The sequence below is a fragment of the Diadema antillarum genome, unplaced genomic scaffold, assembly GCF_040938485.1.
Source record: "Diadema antillarum isolate AM-2024a unplaced genomic scaffold, OU_Dant_1.0 scf00000226, whole genome shotgun sequence".
Taxonomy (NCBI): domain Eukaryota; kingdom Metazoa; phylum Echinodermata; class Echinoidea; order Diadematoida; family Diadematidae; genus Diadema; species Diadema antillarum.
In genome coordinates, this window is record NW_027271115.1 from 1,354,520 (window position 1) to 1,375,312 (window position 20,793).

Below are 20,793 nucleotides of genomic sequence, written 5' to 3' on the forward strand. Positions count from 1 at the left end.
GGCACTGTTCATGTTGTGAAGAGACGAGGTCCACATCCGACAGTGGAATTTGGCTGTGCGTGAATTGGTCGCGCTGAGTCCACATTTCACGTGCTGAAAGGCCACACGAGCGAAGACGGCTATTGAGACGGGCAGTGGCGAGGGACAGGGACAAAGATGTCAGCGGTCCTCCGGAGGGCTCATGCCGCAGGATTTCATCTTTGAGTTCACGAATGGCCTTCTCAGCAACCGCGGGTTCTTATTGGGGTTCTTGGCGTGACCCACTTCAATGGAAAGGTGAAACTGGGCGAGCAGGGCATCATCTTGCAAGGAGGCGAAACCTGGGGCAGGGTCGGTGCGGATGACAGCAGGGGGCCCATCGAGCAGGCGAAGTTCCACACAGAGACGGATCAAGGCATCATGAAGAGTATCTCTGCGCTCATCTGGAAGGAAACAAGTGGCGGTGTAGGAAGTGCACATTCGCGGAGAAGTAGAATCAGTTGTTTCGAGCGCTTGATGACATCAGCGGCGAATGACGTACCCACGGCCGCGGGGGGATTGCCAGTGGTCTGAGGGACAACCGTGCGTGGAGCATTCCGCAGGGATGCACACTGATGGCAAGTGTCGGTGACACGTGTGATGGCAGAATCCATGTCCAGGGCAAAAAAATGCCGCTTGACAACTGTCTTGAGTTGGTGGTGGGTGGGATGGTCAAGTTGGAGATGGAGTGAAGTAAGCAGGATGATGATGCACTCGCGAGGTGACAGGAGAGCCTGTTCACGGCGGACAACCAACAGCCCATCACTAGCTGTGGTAGCAACACGGAGATAGCGTTTGACTTCTTTGATATTGGTCAGTTTCTTAGACGGTTGGGTGCCCTGGAGAAGGTGAGCGTGAGTGCGTCGCAAGTCTGGGCACTCAGATTGTATGCTGACCCACGCTGGCCAGGAAGTGAAGGGTAATTTCCGTTTCCCTGTGAGCACGTCCGTAGGGGACACTCTGTGAACAACAGAATCCTCTGTCTGACGAATGAAGAGGCATACCCGGTACCTGGCAAGAGGAATCAGTGCACTCTGGGGCATTCCTGCTAGCAAAATCTGAAGAAACATTGGCGGATCCGGCCAGATGGAGCACGGAACATTGGAACCGGCTAACTGTGGACAGGAAGGTTGACACACGTGGGCTGGCGGAGAACTCACCACGGCAGAGTTTTTCAAAAGCCTGTACACAGGGCTTGCTATCTGTGAGAATGCATGGCCGGTGCTAGGACTGCACAATGTAAGGGCTGAAATACTTGCAGGATGCTGCAATGGAAAGGGCGTCTATCTCACATGGGAGCCAAGTAACCTGCCGATCACGAAGTTTGGACCTAAAGAAACCAGCTACCTGTGGCTTTCCTTGTCGTGTTATGTAGAATGTGGCACCAATACCATGATCTTTGACAGCACCATCAGTAACAATCCAGAGCTGGTCGGATGGTCGGGGAAGGGTACTGGCGCGGGGGGAGGCTAAGGCTTCCTGAGCGGTCTTGAAAGATGAACGCAGGTCATCGGACCAATCAATGCGATCACTCGACTGACCAGCAGCAATCGCGGCGTCCAGTGGTGTGAGGAAAATAGCACAATGTTGGAGAACACGGGCGAGCATCTTATATGCGCACACGTGACCAATTCTAGAGGAGCTCCTCGGGGGTATCACCACCAATGAACAAGTCATCTGCAAGTTTCCCAACAATACCTTCCACAAGTAGATCCCCGAGCACACGACACATCAGCTCTTCAAGAGCAGTTTCTGAGCCTGGCATGCCCATGGCACAGCGTGTGTACACACGGACTCCACGATAGGGGGTTGCAACACCACAATACTTCATCGAGACCTTGGACAGGGGAATTTGATAACTAGATATATCGCTAGGCGACTGATATGCCTCCGCCATAATGCATGGTTCTCCTAATAGGTCTATAGTATAATGTCTTGACAATGTGTGATGACAGTTTCAAACAATTGGCAAAATATTAAAATGACAGGTTTGACACAAATGTGCTGAATGTTCACTTTCCTAGAACTAGGTTCAATTGGATGAATGATTAAAATGTCAGAGTGCAGGTATTTGGGGAACTGATGATTTTTACTTGACTTTTGACCCTTTTATAAGTTTATGCATTGAGTAATTTTTCAAGGTATTGAGAAAAAGTATAATTTCAGTATCAAATGGGAAAATAGCATTATCTAAACCTGGCCTTTGACCTTTGACCTCACAGTTCCAAAGAGAATCACTGTTAGGTTGAACATGCATAAATATGTAAGTTTCATGATGATACCTTGAGTTACTTTTGAGATATGGAGGAAAAAGTGCAATTCAGCACTTTCACTTGACCTTTGACCCTTTGACCTTTTGGCAAGAAACTTCCCACAGAATATATATTGGGTAATACATGTATACATCAAGTTAAAAAAAAAAAAACACCTTCATTCATTGCATAAATATAAGGAAAGTAGTGATATATTGAAGAGTTGACCTTGACCTTTGACCCCCCCTGACCTTTGACCCATGACCCCCAACTTCCCTAGATAATCACTGCCCATCGGTACAAGTATATATACTAAGTTCCATGAAGATACCTTGAACCATTTGCGAGATATGGAGAAAAATATGAAAGGACGGACGGACGGACGTACGGACGGACGACCCGAAAACATAATGCCTCCGGCCACTTCGTTGCGGAGGCATAAAAAGCATTGGTGAGATCTGTGGCAATGAGATGTTTCCATTGACCAATTTTTCTGAGGGTGGAATCCAAATCAGGCAAAGGGAGGGCTGAGGCTTGGCATAACGGCCTACATCGGCAAAATCTGTAACAAGCCGCCGTTGGCCTTCTTCACAAGGAAGGATGGATTCAGGTACTCAACAGAGATGCCCACATCCTCTGGGCAAGCAAACACACCCTGTTGTTCTAGTTCATCGAATTTCTCTTGGAGACCAACCAAAGAGTTACGGGAGTAAAGTGGCAAGTGACCCTTGCGTTGGGGAGGCTGAACCGGGCCCATGTTGACAATGGCCTCAAACGGGCCAACAGCACCATTATACCCAGTGAAGGCAGGGTCAAAAACATCATCGAACTCCGCATGGAGAGACTGAAAGTCATGTTTCGTACCAATGGGGATAATGCCATCAGGATCGAGCGATATCAGGTCAGAAAAACGACGCCCAGTATCACGTGAGACACCACTGGGCACGGGCCTATTGGGTACAGAGGGGTGGTCATCAGACTGAGGCTCTGGAGGAACGTAGACAGGACGAACCTGACAGAAATGTTCATGTTTACGAATCAGGCGGGGTTGAGGGGTAAGATTAGAGATACGCACTTTGCCTGCTACACTGGAGACCATGCACGGTTCAGGCCAAGATGGGTCAGTTGGGGGAACACCCTTTTGAGGGACAATCCTGGGCTCAAGGGCAAGTGTGTCATGAGACAATAGCTCATCAGGAACTGACAGCTCGACGAATTCACCAGGCAAAAGCACAGTAGACTGAGATGGGGCACGAAGGACATGAGCATGGCAAACTGCATGTGTCACATTGTCCGAAGGCCTGCGAGAACCATATGAAATGATCATGTCATCACCCACACAAACCTGGCGTTTAGCAGGACGAACCGACAAATCGTTGTGCTCCATAAATGGGGTACCTGCGAGAACCATGATCTACATCAAGATTATCAATGACCAAACCCTCAAACACAAATGACTTGCCGTCACGAGTGAAGGACAGAGTGGTCTCCCCAACAACATCAAGACCCATCAGCTTGATGAGCAGACTGCGAACTGGGTTTTATGACACCCTGGAGGGACTGGACAGTAGAAGCTCTGATCATGTTACCAGTAGCACCACTGTCGACAGTGATGCGAACAACCTGGTGCCCGCAAAACGCATCAAAATATGGAGACTGACAAACCTGGCCGATGAAGAGTCACTGGTAGCCGTGGAAAATTTATCATCCTTCGGAGGGACAGGCTCAGACAGGCAGACCTGTTCAACTTGGCACAAATCATCAATCTCATCATCAGACTCTAAAATATGTGCAACCTGGCGGGCCTTAGCAATGAATCGCCTGTCTGCTTCGGGTAAGTACGTACACTCACTTAAATAATGAGTGTCTGGCCGACGCGCTTCACGACAGAGAGGACAGTATTTACTATTGCGCTGGGGGGTGCGAGTCTGCGGATTGCGGCGACTGCGGGGCATTGGAGCATGCAGGGGACGTAGGCCTACAGGGCGCGGGGAAGGGGAGGTCAGGGTGCGCATAGCACGAGAACTCTCCGTGGTGTGGATTTCATCCAAAAGACTATCTAATGCCTGAGAGATTTAGGGTTTCAGTGAAGCTAAGGTACGAGAGCGCAATTCTGTCCCATAGCCCTGCTTGACCAGGCGAGGAAGATCTGAATGAATGAGTTGGAGCCAAGTGAGGACGATAAAGTTTTCCAAGGTGGGGGTAAGCTCCTCATCTTCGCTAACACGCTTACCATGGTGAGTTATGCCCCCTGCAGATGTGAGCAGGTTGTCTTCGATAAAGGCCACCAACCTTTGGAAAAGGTCCTCAGGACGCTCATCTGGCTCTAGTTTGATGTCACTGAAATCAAGAAAGTGAGCGCCGGTACTTTGAAACCCATAGTGAAGCCTGATCTTCCCCCAAATATCATTGAGGGAGGTGGAGGTCTTGACTATGGAATTGCGTGAGATAACGTGAGACAATAATTAGCAATCTGTCCGAGCATAAGCTCAAGCATACTGGCTTTCTGGTGTGCTGATTTTCGAGACCCGGTCGGGACGCTTTCTGGGTCATCAACAAATCCACGGAGTGAGCAAGATTGAGATTTTTGAGCCCATGAGCAATCGTCATCTAGGAACGGTGCAAAATTTGAGTCTAGGGTGAGAGTGTACACTAAGTTTTGTCGCCAATTTTCGAACGAATTGACTGTTTCACGTTTGGTGAGACACCATTGCTTGGGTGCTCTTGGAGCTGAGGCCATCACTAAAGCCTATAGGTGGGACCGTAATGTAAGAGAAAAACAAGGAACTTACACCAACTCTGGATCGTTGGCCGATTTGGAGCTCAGCAAGCTTAACGTCTGCTTGTGCAGGTGAAAACAAATCCTCAGGAGTAGGTAACGTTTCCAGAGCTGCCACCACGTAAATGAGAAGCAGACACAAATCGAGTTTCCGAGTAAACAGTCACCTTGAAGGCATTTAATAAAACACAGCTTCAGACCAGATAACCAGCAGTGTGATGCAGAGAATAACCATACGGTCACCATGAGATGGTGCTATGTAACAAGCTTAAATTGTAACATTGACAATCATTAACAGCACTGGCGGTGGAATTATCTTTATATTTTCTTATATCGTTCATATACTGTGCGTGACATCACAAACTGCTCATTCAGTGACTGCTGCACCGAAGCTGAAATTTGTGAACAGATTGTCCAATTTTCCTCAAACTTTGCTGATGTGTTTTTACTAATATAATAATATCTAATATTGCTGTATTCATTCAATCCACTTGCATATATGGGTTTCACTCTCATTTACTGGAAAATTTGGACACACCATATACTTCATGGTTACTTGAATTGTGTACTCGGCATTCCTTGTTTCATATGGATGCATATGACAAAGTGACTTATCTGAAGGTATAGTGAAGGTTAAAAGTTTCTGTGTCTTAAAAGATATGCAAAAACACAATTTCCTAGTTAAACTGTGTATGCAGAGGGGAAATATATCAAATAGCAATGCACAAACAAACACACAGAAATGAATACCAAAATACACCGAGTATTTTGAAATGCCCTTTATATGCGCTCTTTATTTACCCGGTTAATATTTGACTTTATTATTTAAATAATTTAAGTATAAAACGTAATAAACTATTTGTCTCATTTGTGACAAGTTCATTAAAGATCCATTCATACATCAAGACACATGTATATGGCAGTATTGCTTAGTCTACATAAGGGAGTGAATTCCGAAATACTAGTACAAGTGTACAAGCTTTAAGTACATCAATCATCACTTTCAGTATGTACAAAGGAATTTGAATTAGTTACCTCATGCAAAGTCTAAACATCTTAGGATTTTCTGAAATCTCATAATTTCTCTGCACAATAAAGTGACACAAACCAACAAAAAGGAATCTTACAGAGTGTTCACACACAGCATGGTGGCAAATACAAGTCAATCCATGATGATACAAATTAAAAAAGTAAAAACAAAAGAGCAACTTGGCTCAATGGTAATAATGACAGACCACTTGGAGGACGCCAGCCTATAGGAAGTACTGACAGCATACCGCAAAGGTAGTGCCTCATCCTCACAAATTTCACAGAGAAGTATGCAGTTGTTAAAACAATGCAATGCTACAAATAACATCTTCTGGAGACTTTACTTCCCCAAATATGCTTGAGGTTGAACTAGCAGTGGTGGAAACAGTACCAGGGCCCTGTTTCATACAGCTGTTCGTAAAGTTACGCATGAATTTACGAACAACTGGAATATGAAGTGCCTATATGTGTGCCATTTTTTTTTTCCTTACGTTTTAACAAAGTATGACTGTATGTCAATATTTCATCTATGATGAGGCAAAAATACACTGCCAACTAATAATGTGTGTTAAAATGTAAGAATAATCATTATCCGCAAATTTCAACTTTAGCTGTTGAAATCAACAAAGATTAGGAAACCCACTTGGCTTGCCACATTTAAGTCATTCGTAAAGTCATGCATAACTTTTACGAACAGCTTTTATTAATATGAAACAGGGCCCAGAAGTGATAGAATTAGATGTAGATGCTGCAGAAGCAGCATTGACAACGGCGATTATCAGGATATATTAGTCATCAATAAAGCCTAAAAGCGCCACGAGCATCTTCTTGATGGATTGTAGTGCTATAGAAGTACCATGCAGTATACACTATTATTATCATTAGAATTATTACTAAGGATGTTGATGCCATGATATTTATAGCAAGTGATAATGCTATCTATACTCAACTTACAATTGTGATGTTAGTAAATTTTATATACCTCATAATTGAGATTCTTATCACTAATTGGTCAAAAGTATATCATGTGACATTGTGCAGTTCCGTCTATCATTGTCTCAGGGTTTTGACTTTCTATCACGAGGGTTTTGGCTTTCTATTATTTGACCTTAGGTCAAATGTATGTAAACCCTTCGCGACTTTTACACACATAACAATTAGTGCACATAGACTTCAAGCGCGGTGTCCGCACCCTACAAAATACACTTTCTATTTTCCAAGGACGTTCACTAGACTATATGGTTACGTTGGTTACGCGCATCGCATCATACAAAACATGCACAATCATCACACTAGCTAGTGCACAGGAATGTTTCAACATGGCATAGCGAGCGCTCCTCCATGCTTTGAAGTGAATAGAATGCATGCAGAGCGAGAGGATTTGGCGCAGCTTCTAGGAAGCAGAGACAAATCTCAACATGCAATGTTGGAAATATCAAATTAAAACACGAGCGAAGGGGAGTTGGATACTGCAATCTTCTGTCATGATTTTGTGCAGGAGCTCACAGAAGGCCGCATGAGTTGTAGTCTAGGAACCCTACTGTACGAAAACAATGCACGCGATCGCTGTGCCCATTAGTATTTACATGTATATAGTTCTACGTTTAGAACTAGGCTTAGGGCTAGGCCTACTTCATATTTGACTAGCCCAAGATCTTGACACAGCTAGTTACTAGTTAGACAGCTAGTCATAACGATGAGGTATATAAAACAAATACTAACTGCTCTGTATTCGGATGGTGGTGGAGATTATCACTCCCTCGGTGCTTTTCATACCGACCCTTCCATCATCACCCCTCGGCTAACGCCTCAGGGAGACAGAAGGGTCGGTATGAAAAGCACCTTGGGAATGATAATTTCCACCATCATCCTCATGAGCAGTCAATATTTGTATACTACCTTCAATCATCAACATGTTCCACATCAATTACTACAAACTACATTTTTACCGAATAATGTCATTCTACATGGGTACATTGTGTACACGTATGTGTGTTGGCGAGAATTCATTACACAGTGGCAGGACTATTTCTGTTCTCACAGACAACAAGCACACAAACAATTTCTTACAAGAAATTTACATATAGAAGCATTTTGATTTTTTTTTTATTTCCCTGTAAAGCTGAATTTCCCAACATAGTGGCATAAAATATGATCAGTGTTGAGGCAAGGTCTTAATCACCAAGAATTCAAAATGATCGTCTGGCAGCTAGGTGCTGGCCCAAACAAGTAGAGATAAAATACAGCACACATAGTACTTACAAAGTGCTATACATTAAAAAAGCTACAAATGTTAGCTTTTTTCCTGTCTCACTGGAACATATATATGACATATTACAACTCCTTAGTAGCAAATATGATTTATACACTACTGTCTTTTATGGCAAATATTAGACCATAAGACAATGCACATCTTCACTTTATCACATACCAATTGTCCACACTCACAGAATTCCAAGTCAATCTCAGTTTGGAAATGGAGGTGCACATCCATCTCATATCTGTTCAGTTTCTAACCATGAACAAAGAAGGTGTATGCTTGTTTATTTGTTTGGTTTTTTTTTTTTTTTTTTGGGGGGGGGAGGGTTGTTTTTTGGTTTGTTTGTTTTTTGTTTGTTTGTTTGTTTTTGGGGGCGTTAAATTCAATTCCATTGTCATTGTGCATTTCTATGGTTGAAAGTACGTGTACAGTAGGCACCCTATGTGTTGATCATGAAAACACTCAAACATTGCCGTTTGAACATGATATGATGAGAACTGTCATGGTACAGCACTACGTCTGTCAGTGAACCCTCTTGAAAATAACAGCACTGCCATATAGTCTATAGCTGTACATGGGTCCAGGTTGTCAAGTACTGCCCTGGTAGATCTGAACCAATTGGTCTTAGTTGTAGGCACGTTGTGAGATGTATCGGGTGACAGACATGCAGGCACTATTGGCAAGGATCAAGTGGTAACCTTTTGACTCCAAGAAAGCGTGCGGCGGCCGATCTCCTTGCGCAGCATGTGCTTCTCTTGCTTCAGACGGTGAAACACAGTCTTGTTCTCGACAGCACGCCGCGATATGTTGGCCATCACATCCCGGCATGGGCCAAATGGAATGGACTTGTAGGTTAGGTATCCAGATTGGCCTGTATTTAATGGCAAAACACAAACACAGCACACCACAATAGTTGGTATAAGTCCTACTGTGCATTTGCATAAATAATTGATAGAATTGTGTTTGTTTTGAGTGAGATTCAGCACTGAAAATGCAAGAAAACATGGAGAAAATTGTAAGCCAGCCTGACATGTCCCGATAATAAGGAGATCACGAAACATGATGGTACGTGATGGTTGGATAACTGACATCGGCCAGGAAATATGTCATATGAAATAGACAGAGAGACAAACACAGATTGACTTACCTAAACCATATGACACATGATCACACATTCCCATGAGTTGACCAAACACAACACTGCCTTCCCCAGCTGGCAGTCCAAGTTCCCACATCCTTAAAGAACAAACATAAAAAGACAAAAAACAATGGGATAACAACAAAACATATCTGGATAATTGCACAGTTCTTAATTGTTTCAGAGCTTATACAAGAAGATTTAAAATGGAAGGAGGAAGTGTATCTATTCTAAATGGGTTTTGTAACTTTTGCTAAAAGTGAGGCAAAATACCACTAATGCTTCACCCGCTATATTAATTTACTCATTTTCAGAAACTAAGGCAAAATATAACAAAACAAAACCCTAGAAAAAATTAACTGCAATACAGCCTGGGCTGCATTTGCGTCTTAACACAGTCAATACATTCTGTCAGAAGTATGGCCATTAATTTACATTTAGATGAAGGTCACAGACCTCGCAAACATTCTGTCAAGAGTATACTGTATGTCCCAAAAAAAAATTACAACTGGACCCTCCGCAATGATATCTTTAAAAATAGTGAATCAATCCAAATACAAATTCAGGGTATGAAACTATAACTCATTGCCCACATCTTACAGAAAACCCCATTCGATTTGCTTCAGTGGTCAAAGAGAAATGAGGAATTTTGTACAGGATGTCAAGAATCTCTTCCCTCCAAGTTCTGTCTATTGTATTCACACACAAAAGCATCGAAGTGCTCAACTTGGAAGAATCAGACTCATGACATCAGAGATTCCAACTCTCCCGTTTTCGACGGGAGATCTCCCGCCGAAAACCCATTTTTGCAAAATCTCCCGTTCTCCCGCTTGAGATTCAATTCCTCCCGCCCTGGCTCTTTGTCTCCCGTTGGAAAGGATTTCTTACTTATTTCTATCGTATGTTGAAAAAATAAACCTTAGATAGCATCAGAAAGCATCTAGAACCCTAGGAACTTCGCACTTCGCACACATCAAGTTGGAGTCTCCCGTTTGCTAGGGGTTTCAGGTGGGAGAATCTCCAGATCAGAAGGTGCTTTGGGTTGGAGTCTCTGTGACATGTTTTACAACATTCCACATTTCTCTGTGACCGCTTAACCAAATTGAATGGGGTTTTCTGCAAAATAGAGCTAAGATGTTATATTTTAAGACCCTGAAGTAGCACTTAGACAGTTTAATCATATTGGGTGTTATCAATGCAAAAATTTGATTGTAATTTTTTTGGGGACATACTGTATATAGGTCCTTCATTCACTTTTAGATAAAGGTCATTCACCTCGGCAAACAATAATTACTAATCAATTCATTTCCCATTATAACAGGCAATGACACCACTGGACTCTTCATGGCTGTGAAGTTATGACTGGACAGATGAAAGAACAGGTAGAGAGAGGGATTGACTGACAAACTGAAAACTTGATGCCTCAGCACCTTTCTGGTGCAGAGGCATATAATTCATAAACAAATATTCCATTATCTGCCTAATCATATCTATCCCAGACCAAAATATCAATATATCAAAGGCAAAGTGAGCATCATTATTGAGCTGAAACATGTTTTCCTTCCCTTTACACACTCTTGAATATATATATATATATATATATATATATATATATATATATATATATATATATATATATATATATTGACAGCAAAACTGTTCTTACTGTTCTTGCACCGCCCCGCCATGTTGTGGTTTAGTCTTTTGATGTCAGTATATATATATATATATAATATATATATATATATATATATATATATATATATATATATATATATATATATATATAAATATATATATTTCACAATCACTCAAAATATTAGGAACCAGAGTATGATAGCAGAATGAATTTTTTGTTTGTGCAAAATTTACAGCAGATATTACCCAGCCTTTCTTTTCACATCATGCTGGTAATTTAAGTGTTCTTTCTTCATTTCTTGAAAAGGAAACCATGGCCATGGGGAATTCTTTTTATATTTCCTTGTTATCTTTGCATTCCTGTGACACCACCAACTGTTGTAGCTATTTTGCTAGCAATGAATGCAACCAAAACTTTGAAAATTCATGTATTTTGAATCGATTGTCTGATCTTCCTTAAATTTGACTGATGTGTTTGAATACTATTGCTGCATGTATCAGTTTGGGATAACTACCCTTAAAGGTAGGGAATCCCATTCGCATGCCTTAAATGAAGAGTTGTATAAATACAGTGGTATGTTGAAGAGGGTATCATTTTAGAAACTCCCATAAAGTATTGAAAGTGGAAGGTAACATTTAGTACATTTTTGTTGACCGTTAGATTTTGAATTGAATTTTTTCGGGGCTCACCGTAAATTCCAGTACATTACTAGGCTAGCTTTGCAGACCCATGCACTGCATGTGTGTCCATCATGTATATTTTGTGATGAAAGTTCATCAAAAATTACAAACATTTCTATATACATTCTTGCCACACACTCTCTATGTTATTACATCAGCTCTTATACTTTTAGATTTGTGTTTATAGATAAAAAATACAGAAGACTGCAACAAAAAGGCTTAAGTGTGGCTGACACACAGAACTACTGAGTAGTTGAGTTTTGTGCATTATTCAAAATGTAGATAACTGTTGACTTCCAAATTTCTCAGCAGTGGCCTAAACAAGTCCCCTGAGGTTCATATTGAATGTTTTGCTACATTTTGGGAGGTTTGTAAAAGGTATCCCCTACCTTTAATGGAAATATTCCCACAGTCATCACTTTATCACCGTATCTTACATACAATGCATCTAAGTGAGATTGTGACTGATATCAACGCACTTCATATGCAAAATGTAAAACTCATGAACTTTGTACTTCTTGGTCTCATTTAAATGAAACTGTTGCCATTTCTTTTGAATAACTTCGCTTTCACTATTCAGGCCAACCTGAGAGTAATAGAGTGAAGTTTTGTTTTAGAGCTACACCTCAGTATTTCCGCCACATACCTTTGCACTGCTTTTTGAACCGAATCTTCATTGTGGGTGGCAATGATGAAATTGACTCTTTCACCGCCACGTTCGGCGACCAAGTCCATGAGATGTGCCACCACGTGGTCATACATCGTGTTTGTGGCCTCATAGGTTGGATTGACAGGATCTGGCAGTAGGAGAAGTGGTCATCAAGCATCAGGTTGAATGTCAGAGAATAACTTCTAGACAGTAAGGTTAATCTTACCTGTCAGATGAATGCTTGATCGACTCAAAACAGGAAAGTAAAGTGACACAAGAAGCTGAACTTCCCTGGCACTATTCTTTCTTATCTGTTTGTCTATTTCACTATGAAGGTGTAAGAACTATGAATCTACACATCCACATGTTCTAGCTTCTAGACAGATCTAGCCCATACACAAAATGGAATGAAATTAAAATACATTGCAGATCTAAGCTCTAGCTGAGCTATGTTATTACCCACGCCGATCTATGTTATTACCCACGCCGATGAAAATCGGCAGGGGGTTATGTAAAGGGTTCCGTATGTTTGTTTGTTTGTTTGTTTGTTTGTTTGTTTGTGTACAAGATAACAAGAGAACGGGTAAACGGATTTGCACGAAATGTTATGGGGATGTTTGGATAATGGCAGGAAAGAATCGATTAGATTTTGAAGATAATCAGTTGACCCTTGCAAATTCTGTGTGACCTTGAAGTTTTGACCCCATGGTATAGTGACCATTCCGAAAATTTCCCGTTTCTCACTTTGCGATTTTCCGCTACCATACGAAAACATAAACTCCCCAACGATCCGACTTCGCTGCTCAAATGTTCGTAAGAATTCCGAAATTTACGTTTAGGCCTATTTGAGGGACTATGTCCTTCTAGATTTAGGAAAGTTCGTTCTCCGTCATCACAAACTGGCCCGTATTTTGATGATTTTTCAAATTAACATTGATTGTTTTTTTCGTTGGAGGAGCATTTTGCTCGGTCGCAGTCACACTGCACGATATGCGTGCTCAATGTCAATGCGTGTGCAAGGCCGCTGAAAATGCATCGCGCTCTACACTGTTGGTGCAAAATTGCACCGGGGACGTTGCGGCGCTCGTTGGTGGCCGAATACTGGTGCAGTAGACATTTGCATTCAACCCTTGCATTGAATAATTCCCGTAGACACTAATCATAGGGGTAATTGCCTAGGGGGTACGTAAATTTTGTTTTTCTTTTTTGCTTTTGTGGATACCATCAAAGACCGTACACTCATACGACCTTTGACATCATCACACTCTCGGCTTGCTATAATCAAAATATCCCGCAAGAAAACGGCGTATTTCTCGATTTTTAGCGCTTTTTCCGCGACCCGTCGCGTAGACAATACTCTTAAAACTGGACTTAATTCGCGCGCGCTTGGAAAAGTTCCGATTCTGCACTTTTGACGGTGGAATTTGGGATTTTCGATGGATTTTTGGAGGAGACTTAAGGACTTTCCTGTACGTGAATGAGTGTTAATACCGTATGTGTAATGATGTGATTTGCGTGTGATGTGACTGTAGAACCAAAGATCGTACACTTCAGTGTACGATCTTTGGTAGAACTCACTGGCTGGTGATAAAGCACACTGGCAATTAAGTGGCCGAATTCTGGTAGATGACCGAATGCACATTATGTTTACCCCGACTTTGTACTTAGGCGTGGGTCTGCCGCCTTTGACGGCCCCTCTCTAGTTTTCAATGTCACTGTTTCATCATCTTCAGAGATAGCCAGGCACCATTATTAGGAGAATGAAGGGAGACATTGTGGGTATAATAGCTTGCCAACTGTTATGAGCAACTGCTATTGTAAGAACTCGCAACCTCTGGTTAAGACCCCATGAGCCTTGCCCACTATACCGTACACACAGTGACTACCAGAGAGTTTGACAGCCATATATTGTTGCTTTTGTTTTAAAAGAATTCAATATGTCATTGTAGCCTTATTTTGTCAGGGTAGTGTGTCATTCATGAGGACTGAGGCATAAATCAACTTTCTGTTTTCTCTTTAACCTGTTGAGGACAAGTCCCGACTATATTCGGGCAGGTGTCTATGGGAAATGCATGTTGTAGCAAAATCAAACCATCCTCAACGGGTTAATATCACAGTCCTACTGCAGTGACTAAAATAGAACAAAAAATGTTGCAGTAAAAGGGGTCAGTGGATAGATTATACAGATAGCCTGCAAACTCTCTATAGCAGAGCTATGGAATAGCAAACAAACAAGTTTTGCTGGTTGATTTCCATTGTATTGGCACACAAAGAAACTATTGATTTTTTCATTCAGTCTGCCACCTGGGTATTAACACATACTATGTAGTACATTCAATGTTGAAATAAACCACCTGTTTATGACAACATTCTTTATACACACAACTTTGTTGTCTTTGATTCACTCTCGTTCTTATTGCAAGTTACTTTACTGTACAAAAGTCATGTTCACACACTAGGCTACACTATCATTGATAATAACCCAAATTATCTAACATAATTATATATATAATATAATTATCTAATAATAATTATCTAATATAACTACAAGTTAAGTTCACACAGTGCTTATCATCATCAATAATAAGACTCATACTTAGCTAACAACTACATTGTACCCGCATTCAATGACAAATCCAAAAAGCAGTGCACAGCATATGAAGGGATCCCAATTTCATGCATACTAAATATTTACTGGAAGTAATTCAGTGTTTAGAGGGGTCAAAACACTACTCACAAGCAACATACTATGGCGCTTCAGAGAGGGCACCCTGATTATCAATCTGCAAAGTATCACAACCACAAGATTTCTTGTGTTGAGCATATAGCAATAACTTCAATGTAACATCTACCAGTTCCATTCACACTGTCCTTGACTTAAAGTTAAAGACCCTGATTGGAGCACCGACATATCCTTAAAAGTCAGCTAACTACAAGTTGAACTTAAGTTAAGATAGCCACTTTTGAAGCTAAAAAATGAATGATAGCAAAAAGAGCCAGACATACATTTGTATGAATTGCCCACTGACCACGGACTGACCTTAAAGGTCCTGTGTACCTTTGGGAACAGTGATTTAAAAAAATTTTCAAGATATGACACTTCATGCATATGTGTAGGTCTGTTACACCACAGAACATCCTATCATATAACATTTTTGTGATAAAGCCTAAAATATAAGGAGATATCTGTACTTTTCTTGATAAACCGTAACTGTAGACGGTTTAGTCTGGAAACATTTTTATTATAACTACTGTTCACATTTAGTATATTCAACAGTACTTAACATCGAAGTTACTGATTCAAATTTTCACAGTGGTCGTTTCTATTCCTAACTCACATTTTAGAACTATTTTAAAGCACTAATGCTGGGTGTTTGTTTCATCTGCAAATGGTAAATTATGCCTTTAAGACCCTCTCAGCAACCCCTCTAAACTTGACCAGCAGAGAATGGCACAAACCTGTCAACCCTTGGGCCGCAGCCACACTCCGCTCATAGTCCATGTAGGCCCCCCTCACCACTTTGACACCAAACTGAAATCCTTCTGCATCAGCTACTGCAACACCAGCTGTCACATTCTGCATTGCACTCTGCCAAAACAAAATTTATTAAGTATAATATATAAAGAGAGAGAGAGAGAGAGCAATATAATTTGGTACATTTCAGTTTGTCTATTTCCTTTTTGCCACTCAGAAAAATAAACAAGGAAACAATTGCTTAGCCCATGATGGTACACTATTTCATAATACCATATGGCATATTGCAGGAGTGCTACATGTTGTAGGACACAGACTACACATAAGTCCTGGCAGGCTTGAATTAGTCCTGAGATGCACTAGTTTATTTACAGCTAGACTGCTTGCTCTCAGCACACTTAAGCACAATTAATGAATCTAATCTACATAACTATACAGCATATTGCATCTTTGCATATCTAAATTAACTAAGAGGACCAATAGAGGTAAAAGGAATGGAAGGGGCAAGCTAAAATGTATACAGAACCTGATTCACCAAAACCACCAATGAAAACAAACTGGATGAAGATAGCAACAAGCCGAGATCAATACTTATCACAAAATATATTGAACAAAAGAATTGGATGTGAGGTGCAATGGATGAACACATCTGAACAGGAAAGGAATGAAGGTGATGAGACAGAGAGATTAGAGGTCAGTGAGAAGGAGATATCCAAAAGGAAACACTAATATCAGCTTTGCTGTCTTTATATAGCATCATACATTGATCAGCCTCAAGTGAGTGATGCCAGAGTTAAGCCCCGTTTACACCGAGTACGGTACGGGTAAAGGGCCAGGTTTTTGCTATGGTGCTCCAAAAGGAACCATGTCTGGTTCCGTTACAATGTCACTTGCCCACTAATAATTTTGTTACAAACTTAAACTTCTACCGTTGATTTTTTTTTTTTTGCTCTTAATCTAATTGATTTACTGATAATATCTTTTTAACAGAACCAGACATGGTTCCTTTTGGCGCACTATAGCAAAAGTCTGGCCCATTGCCCGTACTGTGCTCAGTTTAAACGTGCCCTTAATCTTGTTACATAACTTAGCTTTCATAAATAGCAAGCATCCTAGACTGTTCTGAGACTCACCTTGAGGTAACACTGATAAGTATTCCAGACAGTCGGCTGTGAAGCATTGTACTTTTTCATCAGAGCGAAGGAAATGAGGCTGATGGCCTCGTTGGTGCAGAAAAACTCAGCATCCACCAAGACCCGCACCTTCTTTTGCACGGCCCTCTGGTTCACAGCAAACAAATGAAGAGTTTTGTCGCAAAACTGGTTAAGTGTCATTTCAAGATAGAGTAAAATAAAGCCTTTCCAGTGATACCTCACTTGTTACATTGCAAGAAATATTGTTGAAGTTATGATTACAGTTATCCCAAAACTTGTTATTGTTCCTTGTTTTTAATCAGCTCTAATCACAAGAATCTCAAATTAACAAGAATGGAGTTATCACTTTTTTCTGATCAAACTCCTCAAATGTGGATCCAAAACGCTATCAGTCATGAGGGTATTGATAATTCCTCTTCACTGGATGATAGTTGTATTTATTATTATGTTCGAGTGAATTTGAAAAGACAGGGGAAGATTTGAGCAAACATAGCAAGCAAAACAAACAGTGTTAGAAGTCTCAATATTAGTAATAGAAATAGTCATGGTATTCCAGATTCACATTTTTCACAAATTGGTGATTTTGGTCACAACCTGAACTCACAACCACACATAGAGGCAATTATCAGTTCACAGCTGTGTAATTACATTGTACATTAAAATGACCACATTTTTTGCTTTTGTTTTTGTTTTGTTTTTGTCAATGATTTTGCAACTATAACTTCTTCCTAGTCACCACAGCTAGGCAATTACAACACTACAGTGTTTTAATTTATTTGAAGGCTAAAACTTTATTCTCTTTAGTTTCAATGAATTTCTATGCAGGCCAGTGGAAGACACGAAAGGATCGAAACAAGGCAAGTGCCATAATGTGTCTCACCTATTTGCGTACAAGAAATTGTATGCAAATGGGATATACCACAGATAAAAAAAAAGATATAACAGATAAAAAGAGATATAAAAGGGTAAAAATTTATGGCAAAAAAGAAACATGCCATAAAAACTTAACATTGGGCCCTTAAAGTTCATTGACCCCTGCCTGTGACCTTTAACCTTGTGGTGACCATCCACTCCCCAAGGGACATCTACCATCCAAGTTTAGTCACAAATGGAGTTATGGATCAAAAGTTATGACCCATAATAGAAACGCACCATAAAAACTGAACATTGGGCTCTAAAAGTTCATTGACCCCTGCCTGTGACCTTTGACCTTGTGGAGACCATCCACTCCCCAAGGGACATCTACCATCCAAGTTTAGTCACAAATGGAGTTATGGATCAAAAGTTATGACCCATATAATAGAAACGCGCCATAAAAACTTAACATTGGGCCCTAAAAGTTCGTTGACCCCTGCTTGTGACCTTTGACCTTGTGGAGACCATCCACTCCCCAAGGGACATCTACCATCCACGTTTAGTCACAAATGGAGTTATGGATCAAAAGTTATGACCCATAATAGAAACGCGCCATAAAAACTTAACACTGGGCTCTAAAAGTTCGTTGACCCCTGCTTGTGACCTTTGCCCTTGTGGTGACCATCCACTCCCCAAGGGACATCTACCATCCAAGTTTGGTCACAAATGGAGTTACGGATCAAAAGTTATGACCCATGATAGAAACACGCCATAAAAACTTAAAGGACAAGTTCACCTTCATGTACATGCGGATTGAGTGAATGCAACAATATTAATAGAACGCATCAGTGAAAGTTTGAGGAAAATCCGACAATCCGTTCAAAAGTTACTAATATTTTAAGTATCTGCACAGTCACTGCTGGAAGAGAAGACTACTACAGTGTATGATGTCACATGCGCACAACTATATAAGTAAAATAAAAAGAGAATTTCACAAAACTTTACTTTTTGAATAAAGTGCACATTTCTTTGACTTGCTACTGACGTATGTTAAGGGTAATATTATTCCCCCTGCCTTCTGAAAGAGAGAAATCGAGTGTTCTTTCATTATGCGAGAAAAATGGAAATATGTTGAATTTTCTTTATTCTTTCTTTATATCCTTGAACTCATGTGACATCAAGAGCTATAGTAGTCTTTTCATCCAGCCATGACTGAGCAGAAACTTCAAAAATTCATAACTTTTTAACAGATTGTCTGATTTTTCTCAAACTCTCACTGATGTGTTCTAATATTGCTGCATTCACTCAACCCACATGTCTATGAAGGTGAACTTGTCCTTTAACATTGGCCTCTAAAAGTTTGTTGACCTCTGCTTGTGACATTTGACCTTGTGGTGACCATCCACTCCCCAAGGGACATTTACCATCCAAGTTTGGTCACAAATGGAGTTATGGATCAAAAGTTATGATCCATGAAGTTTTGTAGCGTTACGGACAGACGACGGAGGGACGCCGCAGGCGATCCCTTAGTCTCCCCTCACCTCCGGTGGGCTCGACAATAAAACTACCATAATCAAAGGTTGTGACCAAGATCACCATTTAATGAAGACACATGAAATTGGGAAAAAAAATCCTTAAACTTTTGCATTAGACTGGTAAAACTTCAATTACTGTTTATTTGCATTAATTCAACTTATGTAACATTTTCAACTTGAATGTGAGGTCAATTCTACAATCTCCCATAATCTATACTGGAAGAGAACTGGGTCAATAGACTCTTGCCGTCAGTGCTTAGATCAGCAAAAAGATATGTTCCTATTTGTTTTTCAAACCACGTATGGGAAGTGGTTTCGAGGGCACATTTGGCCTCAGGATGGACACACTGCATGCTGTAGAGGGGATATGAGATATGGCTAGATCAAAGTACAAAAAACGTGTGAACATATATGTTTTTAGGTCATGCTATGTGGCATAACCTAGTAATATCCTGTCATAATGTGTGCATTTATAACATGCAGGCATATTATGTGCAAAGTGTAAGTTGACGGCATGCACAATTGGTAATTTACTGAGGGCAACCAGTTACTGCAATGACAGATAAATGGCAATGGAAGATTCTTGGATGGATGAGTACATGTAGGTGGCATTATCAGATTAGTAACTTTGTTTTGGAAACAGCTCTAAAATGTACAAACTAACACAAATTTGAACTCCAATTTTAAGGGGTAAAAATAAGTTCTGGATTACAGATCTCAAGTTAACTCCTTACATGGCAAAGGCTGAAGCCCTGGTATCATGTTTTCTATCATCTGCATTATTAGATGATCTCTAATGTACCGCACAATCTGAATATTCATTGAGTTTGTTGGCAGGACAAGGTTGACTATACATGTATCTCTGTTCTTGTGTTTGTGTAGATATGAATTGAAGAGTCTGTGTACACATACTTGATGCTCATATATTCTAAACAAACATAGATATAGTACTATACTCAGTATTCAATGTTACATACTTCCAATCCAGGCACTGTGACAAAATGTTTGTAATGATACAAAGAACTGTTACAACACAGAGTTGACTCGTAGGAATTCAGAGAGCTATGCTGCCATACTTTGACAAAAGAAAGCAGGTTATAAAAGAGAGTTTTGTAGTAAATGGGCAAAACGTGTTTCTCTCTTAGATGTATGTGTGCAATTCCTTCCTTTTGACCCCTAATATTTCATAATTCAATAGACAGAGACATTATTTTGCTGCTGACAGATTAAGCATGCCTTAAATGTGAGCCCTTCATGCTGTCATACTGGTAGATAATCGTTTCAGCAGCAAATATCTTTACAACCTCACTGGAGTTGAACCAGTTGAAAT

General features: G+C 40.7%; 1 protein-coding gene across 1 annotated transcript; it reads right to left on the reverse strand.

The window, feature by feature from the left end:
- Positions 1–8,699: 8,699 nt before the first annotated feature.
- LOC139724658 (hydroxyproline dehydrogenase-like) lies at positions 8,700–17,253 on the reverse strand. Its single transcript, XM_071635789.1, has 5 exons — positions 17,053–17,253; positions 15,904–16,033; positions 12,442–12,592; positions 9,486–9,574; positions 8,700–9,209 (listed from the first exon to the last, which is right to left on the reverse strand). The coding sequence occupies exons 1-5, from the start codon at positions 17,251–17,253 to the stop codon at positions 9,025–9,027; spliced, it is 756 nt and encodes a 251-aa protein (XP_071491890.1). The 3' UTR covers positions 8,700–9,024.
- Between the last annotated feature and the right edge of the window lie 3,540 nt (positions 17,254–20,793).

Bases quoted from the DNA above. Each gene is read 5' to 3' on its own strand.
- LOC139724658 (XM_071635789.1), bottom strand. From the start codon at position 17,253: ATGACACTTAACCAGTTTTGCGACAAAACTCTTCATTTGTTTGCTGTG. The intron at 12,593-15,903 runs GTTTGTGCCATT...TCCTACTGCCAG, and splicing joins TGCGGCCCAAGGGTTGACAG to ATCCTGTCAATCCAACCTAT. The intron at 9,575-12,441 runs GTATGTGGCGGA...TTGTTCTTTAAG, and splicing joins GTTCAAAAAGCAGTGCAAAG to GATGTGGGAACTTGGACTGC.